General features: G+C 53.9%; 1 protein-coding gene across 1 annotated transcript in view; it reads right to left on the minus strand.

Annotated features, from left to right (window-relative positions):
* Positions 1 to 6,097, minus strand: part of NCAN (neurocan) — a 28,545-nt gene extending 22,448 nt beyond the window's left edge. The window contains exons 1-5 of the mRNA XM_069592748.1: positions 6,025 to 6,097; positions 4,693 to 5,103; positions 1,840 to 2,014; positions 1,602 to 1,729; positions 786 to 1,079 (exon numbers count right to left, since the gene is read on the minus strand). Coding sequence (XP_069448849.1) covers positions 786 to 1,079; positions 1,602 to 1,729; positions 1,840 to 2,014; positions 4,693 to 5,103; positions 6,025 to 6,097 — 1,081 coding nt within the window. The remainder of the gene's footprint in view (positions 1 to 785; positions 1,080 to 1,601; positions 1,730 to 1,839; positions 2,015 to 4,692; positions 5,104 to 6,024) is intronic.
* Between the last annotated feature and the right edge of the window lie 9,333 nt (positions 6,098 to 15,430).

The following is a 15,430-nucleotide window of genomic DNA, read 5'->3' on the forward strand; positions in this document are numbered from 1 at the left end:
GGGCAGGTCAGACCTGGGCGTGGCTCCTTCCCAGGGAGAGAAAGTGCCTAATGGGCATGGCCTCCCTATGAAGAGATTCCCCCCAACTCCGGCCCTTTGACATAGACTCAGCTCCGTTGGACTTGAGGTTGGCAGCTTCTGAGGGTATGGAACCAACCCAAGGGCGAGGGCCATCCCCTGGTCCTGTCCCTGGGGCCGTGGCCTTGCCTAGGGGGAGTGGCTAGCCGAGGCCCCTTCCCAGCGGGTGCTCCTGTGCAAGGTTCCAGGCAAGAAACTTTCCATCCAGAAGTGATCTCAGGAGACATACGTGCTAAGTCGCTTCAGTCGTGTCCGACTCTTTGCGACCCACGAGATGGAGTCCATGAGACTCTCCAGGCAAGAATACTGGAGTGGGTTTCCACGTCCTTCTCCAGGGAATCTTCCCAATCCAAAGATCAAACCCGCGTCTTTTGTGTCTCCTGCATTGGCAGGCGGGTTCTTTACCACTAGCGCCACCTGGAAGACCTAGACCACACACTAAACAGGACTTCCCCGCAGAGCTTGGCTTGCCTTGGGCTTGTCCTAAGGAGGGGCGGGGCTCCTATGGAAAGCTTGTCTCAGGGGTGTCACCTTTCCCTGGGGCCGTGGCTCACCGTGGAGTAAGTTTTCAACCTGTTTCTCCCGTGCCTGACCTCCGCCTCCACTAGAAACCCAAACTTCCAGGGGCGTGGCCGTCGGCAAAGCGCACGCCCTTGGGGCGTGGCCACGAGAGGACGCACCCTCCAGCGGCGAGGCTTCACACATACCTCTGAAGCAGTAGGCATCGAAGCGCTCTCCAGGTGCCGGGAAGCCGGTGCGGTTGGCAAAGCGGTATACGGTGCGCACCCCAGGGGCTGGGCCACCGCAGCGCCGACGCGGCGTCTGGATCGGGTAGCGCACGCTGCCGTCGGCCAGCCAGCCCGGGTCGCACTGGTCCAGGCCCTCATGCCAGGCCAGGTGCAGCTGTCCTACCGAGGCCAGCACGGCGCCCTGGCGTCGGCACTGGGCACGCGCGCCGGCCAGTGTCAGGCGGCGGGCCAGGCCTACGTAGAAGACCTCGCCTGCGGGAAGGCGCGGGAGAAGGTCAGAGGTGTCCCAGGGACCCTCCCCCGGAGCCCGGGAAGGGGGTCTCATCTCAGATAGCCCTGATCTGGCCGGATTTGTGTTGTGGCTAAACGAGATGGAGGCAGCCGCAGCTGCGCACCCCCGTCGCCAGAGCATCACTGTCATTGCCTCCCAGGCAGTGCTAAGAGGGGGCTTCCCTTTTTTTTTCACAAATGAGGTAACTGAGGCGCCTGAACGAGTTGGGCTTCAGAGAGAGGAAGGGGCTTGGGGAAGGTGTGAGGAGGAAGGAAGTAGGAAGAGGGAGAAGGGGGCAGGAAGGGGGAGAGATTCGGAGGAAGGGAAGGGGCACAAAGGAGAGGGCCTCAGGGAGTGGAGGAAAAACCGGCGGGTCCAGGTCTTGGCTGTGGTTTAGAGAGGGATGAAACTTAGGAGAGCTAGGCAAGGACTTAGGGAAGGATGAGGGTTAGGAAGGATAAAGGGGCTCAGAGAAGGGGGCGTTCTACCAGCCCCAGACTTACCCCCCAGCTCACGGGCAAAGCAATACACATCGTAGAGTTCCCGTGGGTCTCGCCTCCCATAGTTCCTCACCCCCGGAAGGCTGCTACGGTCACCATAGCAACCAGGACGGGACTGGGTGATAGGATATCTGACAAGACAAAGTGGGGGCCTCTCTCAGATCTGTGCTCCGGGGGCTCCCAAGGAACATCTTTCTCCAGGGGCTAGCTCTCCGTCTCCCTACCCCGTGTACCCGCTCACCGAACAGTGCGGTCAGAGAGCCACCCGGCATCGCAGTTGTCAAAGCCGTCCTCAAAGGCAGCCTGCAGGTGCCGCGGGGCTGCAATGGTGGCTGAGTTGAGACGACAGGCCTCCTGAGCCTCAGCAAAGGTCAGAGAGTAGCGATCCAGGGCTGCTCGGTAGTGGAACACAACACCTATGCAGAAACAGCCAGGGTAGGGAGCTGATGTACTCGGACATCTTCAAGCACAGACCTCCCTCTTACAGAATGCCCCGCCTAGACTAACAATGATAGACGACCTGCTGCCCTACCCTGCCCTGTACCATGTCTGTTCACTCAGCAGCAGGCATAGGGCTAGGGTGATGATGGGGAGTGTAACTGATATGCCCTGGTTTTACAGACGAGGAAATTGATAATGGCCATAAAGGGCTAGAATCTGTTAAACATTTGCTGTGTAAAACACATTTACAAGCACTATGTACGTACATGCTAAGTCACTTTAGTTGTGTCTGACTCTTTGCAATCCCATGGATTGTTGTTCACCAGGCTCCTCTGTCCATGGGATTCTTCAAGCAGGAAGAATGTTCACGGCATGGGTTGCCATGCCCTCCTCCAGGGGATCTTCTCCACCCAGGGACTGAACCCAGGTCTCCTGCATTGCAGGCAGATTCTTTACTGTCTGAGCTACCTGGGAAGCCCTATTATGTTGGTCATGAGCCAACAATGTCTCACTGCATATTTTATTGGGTCGACCAATCATTCCCTTTCCAAGGCCTTTCCAAGGCCTTTCCAAGGGGATCTTCCCAACCCAGGGATTAAACCCATGTCTCTTAAGTCTCCTGCATTGGCAGGTGTGTTATTTACCACTAACACCACCCCGGAAGCCCCTTTATACTCATTACCTCATTGAAATCTTACAACCCTATGATTATCCCCATTTCCAGAGGAGGAAACGAAGGCTCAGAGAGGTTGAGGGACAAGTCTAGGGCCACATAACCAGTGTAAGGGAGAGCCAGAATTTGTATTCAGGAAGATCTGGACTCCAAAGACAGCATTCTTCATGCCAGGGTTAGGGACTGGAGGTAACAGAAGGCATGGACAAGAGTGAGAGAGATTCTTCCTTTCAGGAGCTAAATGCACACACAGGGAGAGGAAGCAGAGAGCAACCGGTGATCAAACATGGCTCTTGCCCAGTTTAGAAATGGAGTTGCTCACGGCTTCCTGGAGAAGGTAACGTGTAATTCACATCCTGCTTTATCAGATGTGAAGCATCAGTAAGCTCCCTGTGACTCAAATTCTGATTTAGGGATGAGAGAAATGACTGAGCGAGACAAAGAAATTAAACATTTTGCTCCGTCTTGTTACACTGAGAGCTCCCAGAAGGCAGAAGCTGTGTCCCACTCATGGCTGTGTCTCCAGCACCAGGCTGTATGTGGTAGTTGCTCAATAAAGGTCTGGCAGAATGAATGAACCAAACCAACCCAGAGGTGGAATTCCCTTCTTTCATCACTTATCAGTTTTCTTGAGGTTTATTAGTTTTGAGAACAAGGCCTTAGAAAGGGAATCATTGGCTGACCCCACAAAATACACACTGAGACACTGTTTGGGTGTGGAAAGACTGCGTTCCAGAACAGGGGGTGCAGGCACTTTCCTTATGGCCAACATAGGGCTTCCCAAGTGGCTCAGACAGTAAAGAATCTGCCTGCAATGTGGGAGACCCAAGTTTGATCCCTGGGTCAGGACAGTCCCCTGGAGGAGGGCATGGCAACCTATTCCAATATTCTTGCCTGGAGAATACCATGGACAGAGGAGCCTGGCAGGCTACAGGACAGACTAACACTTTCACTTCCACTTTTCAACACAGACAGGTTAAGGGAAATTGACGTCCCAGTTGGCATCCACAGGCTGTTCTCCACACAACGGTCCTTTCATTGATTCAATGCTCAAATATCTATTGAGCATCTTCTGTGTGCCATGCCCTTTTCTAGGACTTTGGTTTAATAATTTAAAAAAATATATGTTTGCCTTGTTCATCTTGACTGGTTAGGAAAACAGAAACTACACTGTATATTTCAACAGAAAGAATTTAATGTAGGAATTGGTTAAACAGATATTTGAGGACTATGACTTCCTTAATATATAATTCCTTTTCATAATTTTTTAAAATGAATTCTACCTGCAGTTTTTAAATGTTTATTATTTATTTATTTGGCTGCACAGCTCTTAATTGTAGCATGCAGGATCTTTAGTTTTGGCCTGTGGGATCTAGTTCCCTGGCCAAGGATCAAACTCCAGGCCCCCTGCATTGGGAGCGTGGAGTCTTAGCCACTGGATCGTCAGGGAAGTCCCCTTAACATATATTTTCAATCGACTTTTTAAAAAGAACTTCCCTTTTAAAAAACATGTATTTACTTTAAAAGGAAATTTGTATTCCTATTTTAAAAACAAAACCAATATCCTGTGCCTTATGTGAAAGTAGATGGCCATGCCTTGAACTGCAGGTTATGAAATCCTGTGAAATGCTGTGGCCTATAAGAGACTGGTCAGAGGCTGCTCTCTCTTAGCTAAAAAACAGAGATGCTAAAAAGAGAGGAGTACGAATACAGACTTTCTTTATGATTCTATCAGAATTTGGAGCAAATCACTGTACAGGGAGTATCTCTTTCTTTCTTTTTTTTTTTTTTTGCCTGCGGGATCTTAACTCCCCTAAAAGGGGTTGAATCCAGGCCCTCGAACCCAGGCCCTTGGCAGTGAAAGCGCAGAGTCCTATCCACTGGACACCAGGGAATTCCCCAAGGAGTGATTTCTAAGATGACATCCAGTGAGTGCACTTCCCCGTCCCAGCCTTGACCCCTCCCCTTCCCCCAACTGACCCGTCACCTCCAGGGGCACCAGGTCCTGCTCATCCTCGATGCCCCTCACCACCTGGCAGCGGTAGAGCCCGGAGTCGCTGGCCCTCAGTGGTCCCAGCAGCAACGTGGCGTTGGCCCGGTGCCGGGGGTAGGTGGGAAGTGACACACGTCCCTGCCAGCCCTTGGCGACTCGGACCACGTTGTCCTTGGCCACCAGGATGGGCAAGTCCTGCCGCTGGCCTGATGCAGTCCGCACTTTGGTCCACTTGATCCGTGGGGCTTCTCGAGTTGCACCTGGCCGTGGCCGCAGGCTAAAGAGACAGGGCAGGGCCACCAGCTCCGCCAGTGCAGCCCGGACTGACCGAGACCCCACTTTCTGCATGTGGAGCCCCTTCTCGGCAGTGGCTGCGGCTGCGGTGGTGTGCTGCGGGCCTGGGGTGGAAAAGGTGGAGAAGAGGGCCTGACTGAGAGGCAAGGACCAGCAGAGACTGCAGTTTTCCTCACTTTACAGACAGGGAGACTGAGGCCAGAGAGGTTAGGCTGCCTATACAACATCACAAGGCAGCACACAGATCTGAGATCTGCAGCCCAGTCTGTGAGCAGAAGAGGGGTAACCGAGTCGAATCCTTTCATGGTTCTGCCTCCACTCAAAGTCCAGATCCTGGAGACCAGAGATTTGACTCTCAGTGTCACTGACGTGGCCATGGGAAAGTCAGTGTTCTCCTCTGAGCCATGGTTTCCCTAAAAGTTAAACGAGAGGCAACCATCGGAAGGGAAACGGTGTTTGTGGAGTACCTTCTATATACCAGGCACTTTATAAATAGCAATCAGCTCATTTGATTTTCATAACCATCTGCAGAGGTAGCCATCTCTCATCCTCTTCTGGGGGAGTTGAGGAAATTGAGGCTCACAGACATCATACTTGCTTAAGGCCACAGAGCAAATCAGGAGGCATTCCTAAAGTCTGGCCTTTTGACCACCACTGGGGAGATGCCAGGGAGAGGCATATAGGGTTTTATTTCTATTGCTACACCCATGGCAGGCATCACTAATCAATCTTCATATGATTCTCTCTCCCTCTTTTTTTTTTTTTTCTCTCTCTCTCTTTCTCTTCAGCTCATCTCAGCAAAACAGTGAGAGGCGGGAACCTCTAGCCTCTGCTGGCAATGACTAAAAATAACCTCTCAGGTGTCTTGTTCGCTTTCGACTGTTCAAAGACCTTTTTCATCTATTCTCATTTTATTCTCCAGACCAAGCCAGAGAAGCAGCAGGAGAAGGCTCTCAAGTTAAAAGACTGCCCCATCTTGTCAGTTCTCCAGACCCCAACCTCTCCCACCTCACAAGCAAACTCACCCTGCTCCCCAGCCACAAAGAGAAGCATCTGGAGAGTCAGGAGGCCTGAGACCCAGACAGGCAAGGCCCCCATCCTGGACCTGAAACAAGATGAAAAGGGAGTAAGGGGTGAGTACATCCCTTCTAGATAGTTGACATGAAAAGACCAATTCCTCCCCCTCTACAGATCTGGAAACATGGGCTAAAGAGGCCATGCATCACTCAAGGTCACACAGTCAACAAGCAAGGGCAGATCTGGGATCTGAATCCAGGACCAACTTGCTTCAGAACCCCAGCAAGTGAAGTCTGATGGTCAGAGCGTGAGTGCTCAAGTGACTCAAACCGGGGTTGTCTCTCTGCCTGTTCCTTGCTGTGTGACCTTGAGCAAATAGCTTAGCTTCTCTGTGCCTCAGTTTCTTTGCAAGTCAGATGGGGATAATATCAGGTGGTTGGAAGGAACAGATCAGTTAATTCAGTCAATACATACAAAATACTTAGCACTGCCTGGCATGAAGGGGTAAATTTCAGCTGTTATTATTATTGACTCTAACAGCCAAGATCAAAATCCCATTTTACAAGTTGGCCTCCTAAATCAAATTGGGGGCTCCTAGAGGGCAACATCCAGTCCTAGTCTGCCTGGGGTCCCCAGTTCTGGCAGTAGGCTGGCCTCCAAGCCAGCCTGTAATCTGGGTTTGCTGACTGACACGATTCTCAGCTTCAATTCCAGGATCTGGTTGTCGCCAAGATTCTATTCCTGGTTTCTGGGATTTTTGAAGAGCTGCCAAGTCCCAGCTGGAGGAAGGGGCCTCGCCCTTGCCCATCCCATCCTCCGTCTGAATTCACACTGCCTGGCGAGGAGGCCTCCTAGATCCACAGAGAAACTCCCGCTGTGGGTCCAGACTTCTGTAGAGGTTGTGGCACATGATGATCAAGTGCACAAATACTGAGCACTACCTGTACGCAAAGCCCGCTACAGACACTGGGACACAGCGTGTCCTCCCAGACTTCACATTCTTCCCGAGACTAGAAACCCTGGGGTATGGCTCCTCCCTAAAGCCTCCCACTCCTCTGAAAGGCCCCTCCCGGTGTCCCCCTCCCCCACCAACGCGCCTCAGCAGGTGGGGACAGATGGGAAGTTAGAACATTACCTATAAACCCAGCCCCAGCACCCTCTTCCTGATAAAAGAATAGCCCCGAGTAGGGGAGTGTGGATGCAGTCGGGAATAGGGTCCTGCGGGGGACGGCGGGACCCTGCCAGGTTCCATCTCCCAGAGGCCCCGTACGAAGGCAGGCCGGGGACCTGTCCGTGGTGCTGAACTTTGGGGCGGCAACACAGCGGCACTACCCAGTCTCCTTGCCTTCTTAGGGCAGTGACTCGGGGTCCAGAGAGGGTGAGTTGTTTGTCTAGGACTGCACAGCAGGACAGAGGTCAGCTCCTGGTATGGTGTCCGTAACTACCAACCTGTAAATCTCAGCAGTTTCAACCTACATCCCTGGCTGTCCTCATTTCCCCCTTTCAGAACCCTGAGCGGGGCAGGGTCCCCTGAGAGCTCAAGTCCTGGATAGGTATTAAGGGGTGGGGCAGGACTCTGGCTGTGCCTGCCCCAGGAGAGCCTTGCGTGCTAAGTCACTTTAGCCCTGTCCAGTTCATAGCCCGCCAGGCTCCTCTGTCCATGGGGATTCCCCAGGCAAGAACACTGGAGTGGGTTGCCATGCCCTCCTCCAGGGGATCTTCCTGACCTAGGGATCGAACCTGCGTCTCTTACATCTCCTGCAATGGCAGGCTGGTTCTTTACCACTAGTGCCCCCTGGGAAGCCTTAGGAGGGGGCAAGTACAGAGAATTCTCATGCACACGCACAACCACACACCCCACCACACACACACTTTGTATGATTAACAGCTCAAACTATATCCTCATGACTAGGTCTCAAGGCCTGTCTCTACTCCCTACATGTTGCTTCATCACTCTGTGCCTCAGTTTTCCCACTTGTAAAATGGGGATCACCCAGCACAGACCTCAGCATGTTACTGAGAGAATGGAATGAGCTCACTTCTGAAGCCTAAGAAATGTTCGCTTAAAGAACTGCTACGTGTACACAAAGGCTTGTGTACACGCACAAATATACAATGGTGATCCAACAAGGTGAGAGACACAGGTTCCGGTGCACTCCCCTCCTGCCACACACACGCCTTCCCACACATACCCCATCCCCTCCAACAGCACTCTCACACACCCACACCCTTTCTCTTAAAATACCTCTTCCGCAGGGCCACCAGAGGTGAGCATTTACACAGCTGTCTGGGGCTTGTCCCCTTATTAATAATGCATGAGTCTCATACATATGCAAGTAGGGGCCTGTGGGCTTTGGGGGAGGGGCGGCCAGGAAGAAAGAGAGAGAAGAAAGTGTGTGGTGTGTGTGTGTGTGTGCGCGCGCGCGCGCGCGTGCACGTCTCCCCCTCCCTCACACCCACCTCCTGTCTCAGAAGGCATTGAGTGAGGGTGAGTTTGCCAGCAGGCGTTTTTTTGTGTGTTGCGCCTGGTTGTGCATCAAGGTGCTGTCCAGGCAAGGATGCGCTCTGTGGTATGGGACCATGTATGAGGGTTCACAGTGGCAGTCTGTACTGGGTGGGGCACAGGGGGCCGAGTGCGGTCCCTGGGTGTGTGAGCACCAGTAATGCTTAGCAGAGGCTATGAGCACACACGTGTATGTGTTACTGGCCTTGGAGTCAGGGTGTATTTGTGTGCATGGGTTCAACGCATGGAACTCCTTGGTGGAGAAAGGAAGCCGGGCTCAGTTAATCAGCCCTGGTTACCCCTTGGAGACCTGAACCCCCTGCCAATGTCTCCCCTATTAGCTCCCCAATTCTGCACACAGACCACATCTCACACCACCCCCCCACCCAGGGTCCACACTGCCAATCACATGGAGAGGACCTGGCTGTGCACATGGGACACACACACAGCCACACACTCTAGGCTCAGAGCCTTGGAGACTCACACTCACAGATTCTCAGTGACATTAACAAAGAGAGACAATATGGGCACTTACAAGGCAGGCAGCATGTCTGCTACACAAAGACACACACCCACAGTCTCAGGCTCCCCACGGAAGCCCCTCGATGAGGCCATGCTGTCAGGCACAGCTCCCCACACACACTCACACATGTAGCTGCCAGCCCCTGGCACAGACCAGACGGGGTAAATCGTGGCTTTGGTGACTGGTGGCACATCATTTTGCAACTGGGTGATGTGGCCTCGGCACAAGTTTCCTGACAAAGACACAACCTCGGTCACATTAGACTCACAGAGGACCCCATAAGCACCCACCTCCTCCCAGCATGGGGTAGACATACGCGCACGCACACACATACACACACATCCCTAGCTCCTGGGGGACAGCTTCCATTTGGGAATGTCCCCATGCCAGCGAGGCTGCTGGGGTTCTGGGGTCCCACGGTCTGCCCAGGCTTCCCTCCCTGCCCTTCCCCCACAACCCCCGCTGGGGCCCAGCGCCAACCCTCTCTTCAGCCTGGCTGTCTCCCATTAATGCTGCCGAGAGGAACAAAGCCCCGCACACAGGGATGGGGGTCGCTCCTGCCCAGGCTGGGCCCAGGGCCCCAGCCCCTTACTTCTCAGTGTTTGTGCCCCCAAACCAACCCAGGACTTCCACATGCATCCATATGGACAGACAGAACTGAAGGGGTGAGGTAAGGGTCTATGTCTAGTGGTGAGGACATGGCCAGATGTGAAAGTACTGGGGGCGGCTCCCCCTTAGCGACTGGGTGCTCTGATCGATAGCTGGGGGTTTTAAGGGACTCTCACCTAGTATTCACCTCGGACACACAGCGTGCTCCCCGAGAGAAGGGACAGCACCCCAACTCTAGGTCCCAGGAAACAACAGGAACCACCGTGGGATGGAGCGCCCCCAGAGCCTCCTGCCTGAGTCAAGATGTGGTAACAAGACCTGAGCCAAAAGGGCAGAGACACCGCAGGACACCCCTTCCCTATGGGGGTCCAGTCTTTGTACAGACCCCCTTCTATCGGGCTCAGGCTGGTCTGGAGAGCCCCCTCACCGCTGCAGTCCATCCTGGAGTCCTGCATTCATCTGCAAACTGGGAATCCCCACTTAAAATCTTGGGGTGTCTCAGCTCAGACACGGGGTGCCCTGTTCCGGAGTCCCGCGCTCAGCGGGTGGCTCTTCCCCTCTTATCTCTAAACTTGGGGCGCCCCTTCTTTAGCCCTGGTTCCCAGTGCCTCCCCAGCTCTAAGACCCACCCCCAGCCCGGCCCCTCCCCATCGAAGGGTTGTCTCCGCATTCTCTAGACAACCTTACCCCGAAATCCGAATCCCCCTGACATTCTCAAGCCCTCTCCTAGTTTGCGTTCCCTCCCCAACTCGAGGCTTCCCTCCCCCTCTAAGCCACCACCCCATGCTAGGGGCTTCTCTATGATCCCAGCCCCCCACCCCAATCTTGAGCTCTGTGTGAATGCCCGAGGACCTCTCCCTCAACGTAACCCCCTCCCCACGACCGACCCCCACCTGGCTCCTAGCTCCAACGCATCCCGGGGCGGTCGACCGGCACAAAGGACGCTCCGGCTGGGCTCAATCCGCGCCGGGTCCACCCCTGCGCCCTGCGCTCTGCTCGCCCCAGCGCCGCCTCAGCGCTTATAAAGGGGCTGCGGGGCTGCTTTGCGCATGCGCCCCCGCCAGCCTGAAGCCTCCAACTGTGCGAGGGAGGGGGCTCCCTCTGCCTAAAATCCCCTCCCCACTCCCACGACCACTCACCCACCCCAGAGACGACTGTGCCAGACTTCCTCCCCATTCACAATAAGTGTCTCCAGAAGTCTCATGGTGGGGCCCGCTCCATCTTACAGATGGGGAAACTGAGTCTCCAGGGAGATGAAGTCTGTCTCAAGGTCACGCCTAGGCAAAGGGCAGAGCTGGAATTCCAATCCTGGTCTGTCTAGCTCCCCAGGGCTCACACTTGAAACAGTTTTGGCTACACTTACAGTTTTACACCACAGTATAGAGAGGAAGCAAGACTCAGAGAGGAAAGAAAGCTCCTTAGGTCACACAGATGAAAAGAGGCTTGCAAAGTCAGGGCCCAGGTGCTTCACACCCAGAGCTGTTTCTGCCAGTGCCAGCCAGAACTATATCATTCATCCACTCATTCCATTTTCCGGAGCACCTGGGGTGGGCCAGGTATTGTTGTTACAGAAATATTTTTGCTTTGATGGGGGTGGTGGTGTGCCTGTCTTTGTAGGAGATCCCAGATCTTAAAGGGTCTACAGTGGAATATTATTCAGCCATAAAAAAGAACGAAGTACTGCTACACGTTCCAACGCAGATGAACTTTGAAAACATTATGCTGAGCGAACGAAGCCAGGCACAAAAGGGTCACAGTCTGAGTCCCTTTATGTGAAATGTTCAGAATAGATAAATACAGAGGCAGAGAGTAGATCGGGATGACCAGGAGCCGGGGGAGGGGAAATGACTGAGGGACTGCGCATGGGTACAGGGCTTCCTCCGGGCATGTTGGACATATTCTAGAACTAGACAGTGGTGATGGCTGCGCAGTAATGTGGGTCACTGCCACTAACCGTGCACTTTCAAATGGTAAATTCTGCGTCCTGCGTATTTTCCCACAATGACAAGTGGAAATGAGGGAGGACAGAAATATAAAGAAATCAGCCCTTTGCCCAGCAAGCCTTTCTTCCCAGGGTCTCCGTTTCTCAGCACCGAGACTGGGCTGTGCTGGCTGAGGGTCCTGCATCCATGTATGTGTGTGGCTGCATCTCTGAGGGTGGGTCTCGACTGGTGGAAAAACAAAGAAACAGGGAACTGGATGATTTCAGCAAGATTGCCAACAAGGGGGTGAGAATGAGTGAAGGATGAGGGAAGACCCCAAGGGAGCAAATTTGCCCTGGAAGGTCTGTGTCAGCAGGCTGTTCTAGGGGTGGGCTAGTGGTGGCCGTAGGGAGCACAGTGACACACTGGGGAACTTCTCATCACAGAAGAGGGATGGCGGTCAGGGGTCACACTAATGTGTCTGCAGGTGGCAGGCAGCAGGGACAGGAGTCTGGGTGACATGTGTGGGGGCAGCTTGGCCCCCACAAGTCCAGAGTTCAAAACCCCTTTCTGAGGAGTTCCATGCTGGTCTAATGGTTAGAATTCCACACTTTCACTGCCGTGGCCAAGGTTCAGTCCCTGGTCAGGAAACTGAGATCCCACAGGCTTTGAAGCATGCCCCCCCCCGCCCCCCGGCCCCCCCCCCCAAAAAAATCCTCTCTGAAATCCCTAACAGTGTAACTCTGGATCAGCCATTTCATTTTTCTGTGTCTCAGTTTCCCTGTCAAAAACAGGGATCATTAAAAGTAAACCACCTTACAGGGTTACTGGGAGAATGACATGGGAAGGAAACACACAAGCTGGGAGTGGCTATGAAGCTGCTGCCCGTTTTTCAGCCAAGAAAATGGCTCAGGGAGATAGGACCACCTGCCTGAGGTTGCAGAGAATGGTAGGGGCCAACTGGGAGCCCTGATGCTGAAGCTGAAACTCTAACACTTTGGCCACCTAATGCGAAGAGCTGACTCATTTGAAAAGATCTTGATGTTGGGAAAGACTGAGGGCAGGAGAAGGGGGTAACCCATGGTGAGATGGTTAGATGGCATCATCGACTCAGCGGACATGAGTCTGAGTAAACCTAGGGAGACAGTGAAGGACAGGGAAGCTTGCATGCTGCAGTCCACAGGGTCACAAAGAGTTGGACACGACAGAGCTTTTGAACAACAACAAGTGGGAGATCAGGTCTGTGGCTTCCAAACCAAGCTAATCCCCACCTTGCCTCCCCCCACTTGTTCCCTCCCCGCTCCTCCCCACTCCCTGGCTCCCCTCACTGGTGCCAGAGCTGAGCTTAGAGGGACTGGCCTGGGGCCTGGGAGCAGGCTGTTGCTGGGGGCTTGAATGAGGCAACCTTGCCTGGGAATCTGCTGGGCTCAAAGAGCTATTTATAGGCCTGCACTGGGAATGAGCCAGCAGCCTCCCACCCTCAGCCCTGAGTGCCCTCTCTGTCTCCCCCACACTGGGTCTTAGGCCAGGGACTGCTGCGAGTCGGGGGCGGGAACAGGGGAGGAGGCTGGTTGCCCAGAAGACGAGCTAGGAGGCAGGACCCTCCTGGAGAGCCGGGCCTCAGGGACAGACACTGTCCCCTGAAATGCCTCTCACACACCAAGGGTGACATATCCACAGGGCACGTGCAAGCATATTCACACCTGTCACATACAACGTCACTACCAAGCACTGATACGAAGTCATATCCCAGATACACAGTGACAGCACGCGCGGCCCAGCCACACCTGGCCAGGCCACATGTAAGTCACACAGGCCACACACGAGTCATATCTACTGTGCAACCAAACTCACAACTCTGAGCCCAGCTGCACCCAGCCCCTTCACACTCACACACACCTGTTGCTGTGCATACCCACGGAAACTTAGCCTTCCTGGCAGCCACAAACAGCCCATGGCCAGCTCAGCTCAGTACCTTCATGTGCGGCCACCCCCTCTCCTGCCCACTGTCATCTCCACTTACCCAGGCTCCCAAGCTTACCTCCTGCAAGACCGACGAGTCCTGCCAGAAACAAGTGAGCATCCTTTTACCCTGAGCTGGACCCTGCGGTGCCCATGCAGGCCCCGGTGGATATATCAGACCCAAATCTGCCCTACAGGGGGCTGCCAACCCCAGAGGATTCCATCACCCTTACCCCTACAGAGTCTCCAGGGTGCAGCCTTGGGGCAATCATTACACTTATGCCCCAGGGGGAAACTGAAGCTCAAAGCAATCTGAGGGCTTTTCCCTGCTCTTCTCCAGGGTGACAAACTTATGGGAAGCGGGGCCTGTTTTCTGCCATGAGGGTGGCTGCCTCCCCAGAGTCCTTGCTGACCCATACTTGCTGTGTGCCTTCAGCAAATCCATGACCCTCTCTGAGCCTCCATTTCCTCTCCTGAAAAATGCAGAACTCAGCTCAACTCCAGAGTGAGACTGAAGTTTGCATCACGGTTCCCCTGGGTGACCTTACATAAATGACTTCTTTGCCTCAGTTTCCCTCAGCCAACCAGAGTTACAGTTCCTGGCTCTTCGAAACTTCCCTCTGCCCCACCCCCTGGGGTGAGGAAGGAGAGAGTGATTAGTCTCTTCTCACTAAGGCAAATGAATGGACCACTTTTGGCTGCTCTGCTGGGAGCTTAGAGCTGCTAATTCCCTGGAGAAACAGGAGGTTCTTTCATGCCCAGGCGCCGGTGGGGTGAGGAGGCGGGAAGAGGGTACGAAGCTGGCTTCATCCCAGTGGGCATGGTGGCTCCATGCCAAGACCAGGAGTGGTAAGGGGGGCCTTGGGGCTGTGCATATCCTCCCTGGGGAACCTTGGCTGCTGAGTAGCTGAGTGGCTGTATCCTTAGCTGTAAAATGGGAGTGACAAGGACCAGCACAGCAGATTTAATGATCTAGTGGATGGAGACAGACGTGGGTTCAAGTTAAACACAAGGTAGGTGCTCAACAAATGTCAACCACTGTTGTTACATGTCAGCCTGAAGAGTCCACTGAATTCTCTAGCAGTCCTATAAATAGAATTCTCTTAATTTCACAGATAAGGAAACTGGCTCAGCAAGGTCAACATATTTGTCCAAGATCACACAGCCAATGAGTGAATGGCCTAACCAAGAGTTGAACCTGATCTGGACTCTCCAGGGTCCATACTCTTCCTAAATTCTTCCAGAGGTAGGGAGGTATTTTTTTGACACCCCTCCCCCACCCCCACCAGCCCTGGCCCTCAGACCAGCAGAGCCAGGTCTGGATGGCACGAGGCCACGACTGAATGCAGGAAGTCCCGGCAGGCAGGGGCTGATGGGGTGGCCCTTCCGCTGGTGTCCCAGTTTCCCAGCCAGCCCCCACTCCTGGTGTGGACTTGGGCAGACACTAGTAGGATGCCAGGAGGACCATTCCCCTAGCCCTTGAAGAAAGGGGCTGGATCCCAGACCATTCAGTCAAAGCCAGGAACTGCAGCCTCTTGCCAGTGGCTGATCTGTCCAGAAGTCTCCATTCACGCGGATTGGATGGTATACCGCCTTTCTCAAACACCTTTCTTGACTGCGTTAGGCCCAGCAGGATCTGGACTCACATATTTTATTCAAATTCATGGTCTTTTTATTCAACCAGGCTTATGCTGCCTGCCCATCCACCTCCCCACTCCAATTTTTCTCACCTTGGTGAATTCCTGCCCACTCAATAAGGTACAGGCACAATATCCCCTCTCCCAGGAAGCCCTCCCTCAGGTAGACCCTCTACTTCCCCAGCCTTATCTCTCCCTCTGGCTCAGCTCTGGTTCTGTGGGGCTGGGATTATATGTGTCTAGTTCTTTCTTCCCCAG

Source organism: Ovis canadensis, chromosome 5 (genome assembly GCF_042477335.2).
Source record: "Ovis canadensis isolate MfBH-ARS-UI-01 breed Bighorn chromosome 5, ARS-UI_OviCan_v2, whole genome shotgun sequence".
NCBI lineage: Eukaryota > Metazoa > Chordata > Mammalia > Artiodactyla > Bovidae > Ovis > Ovis canadensis.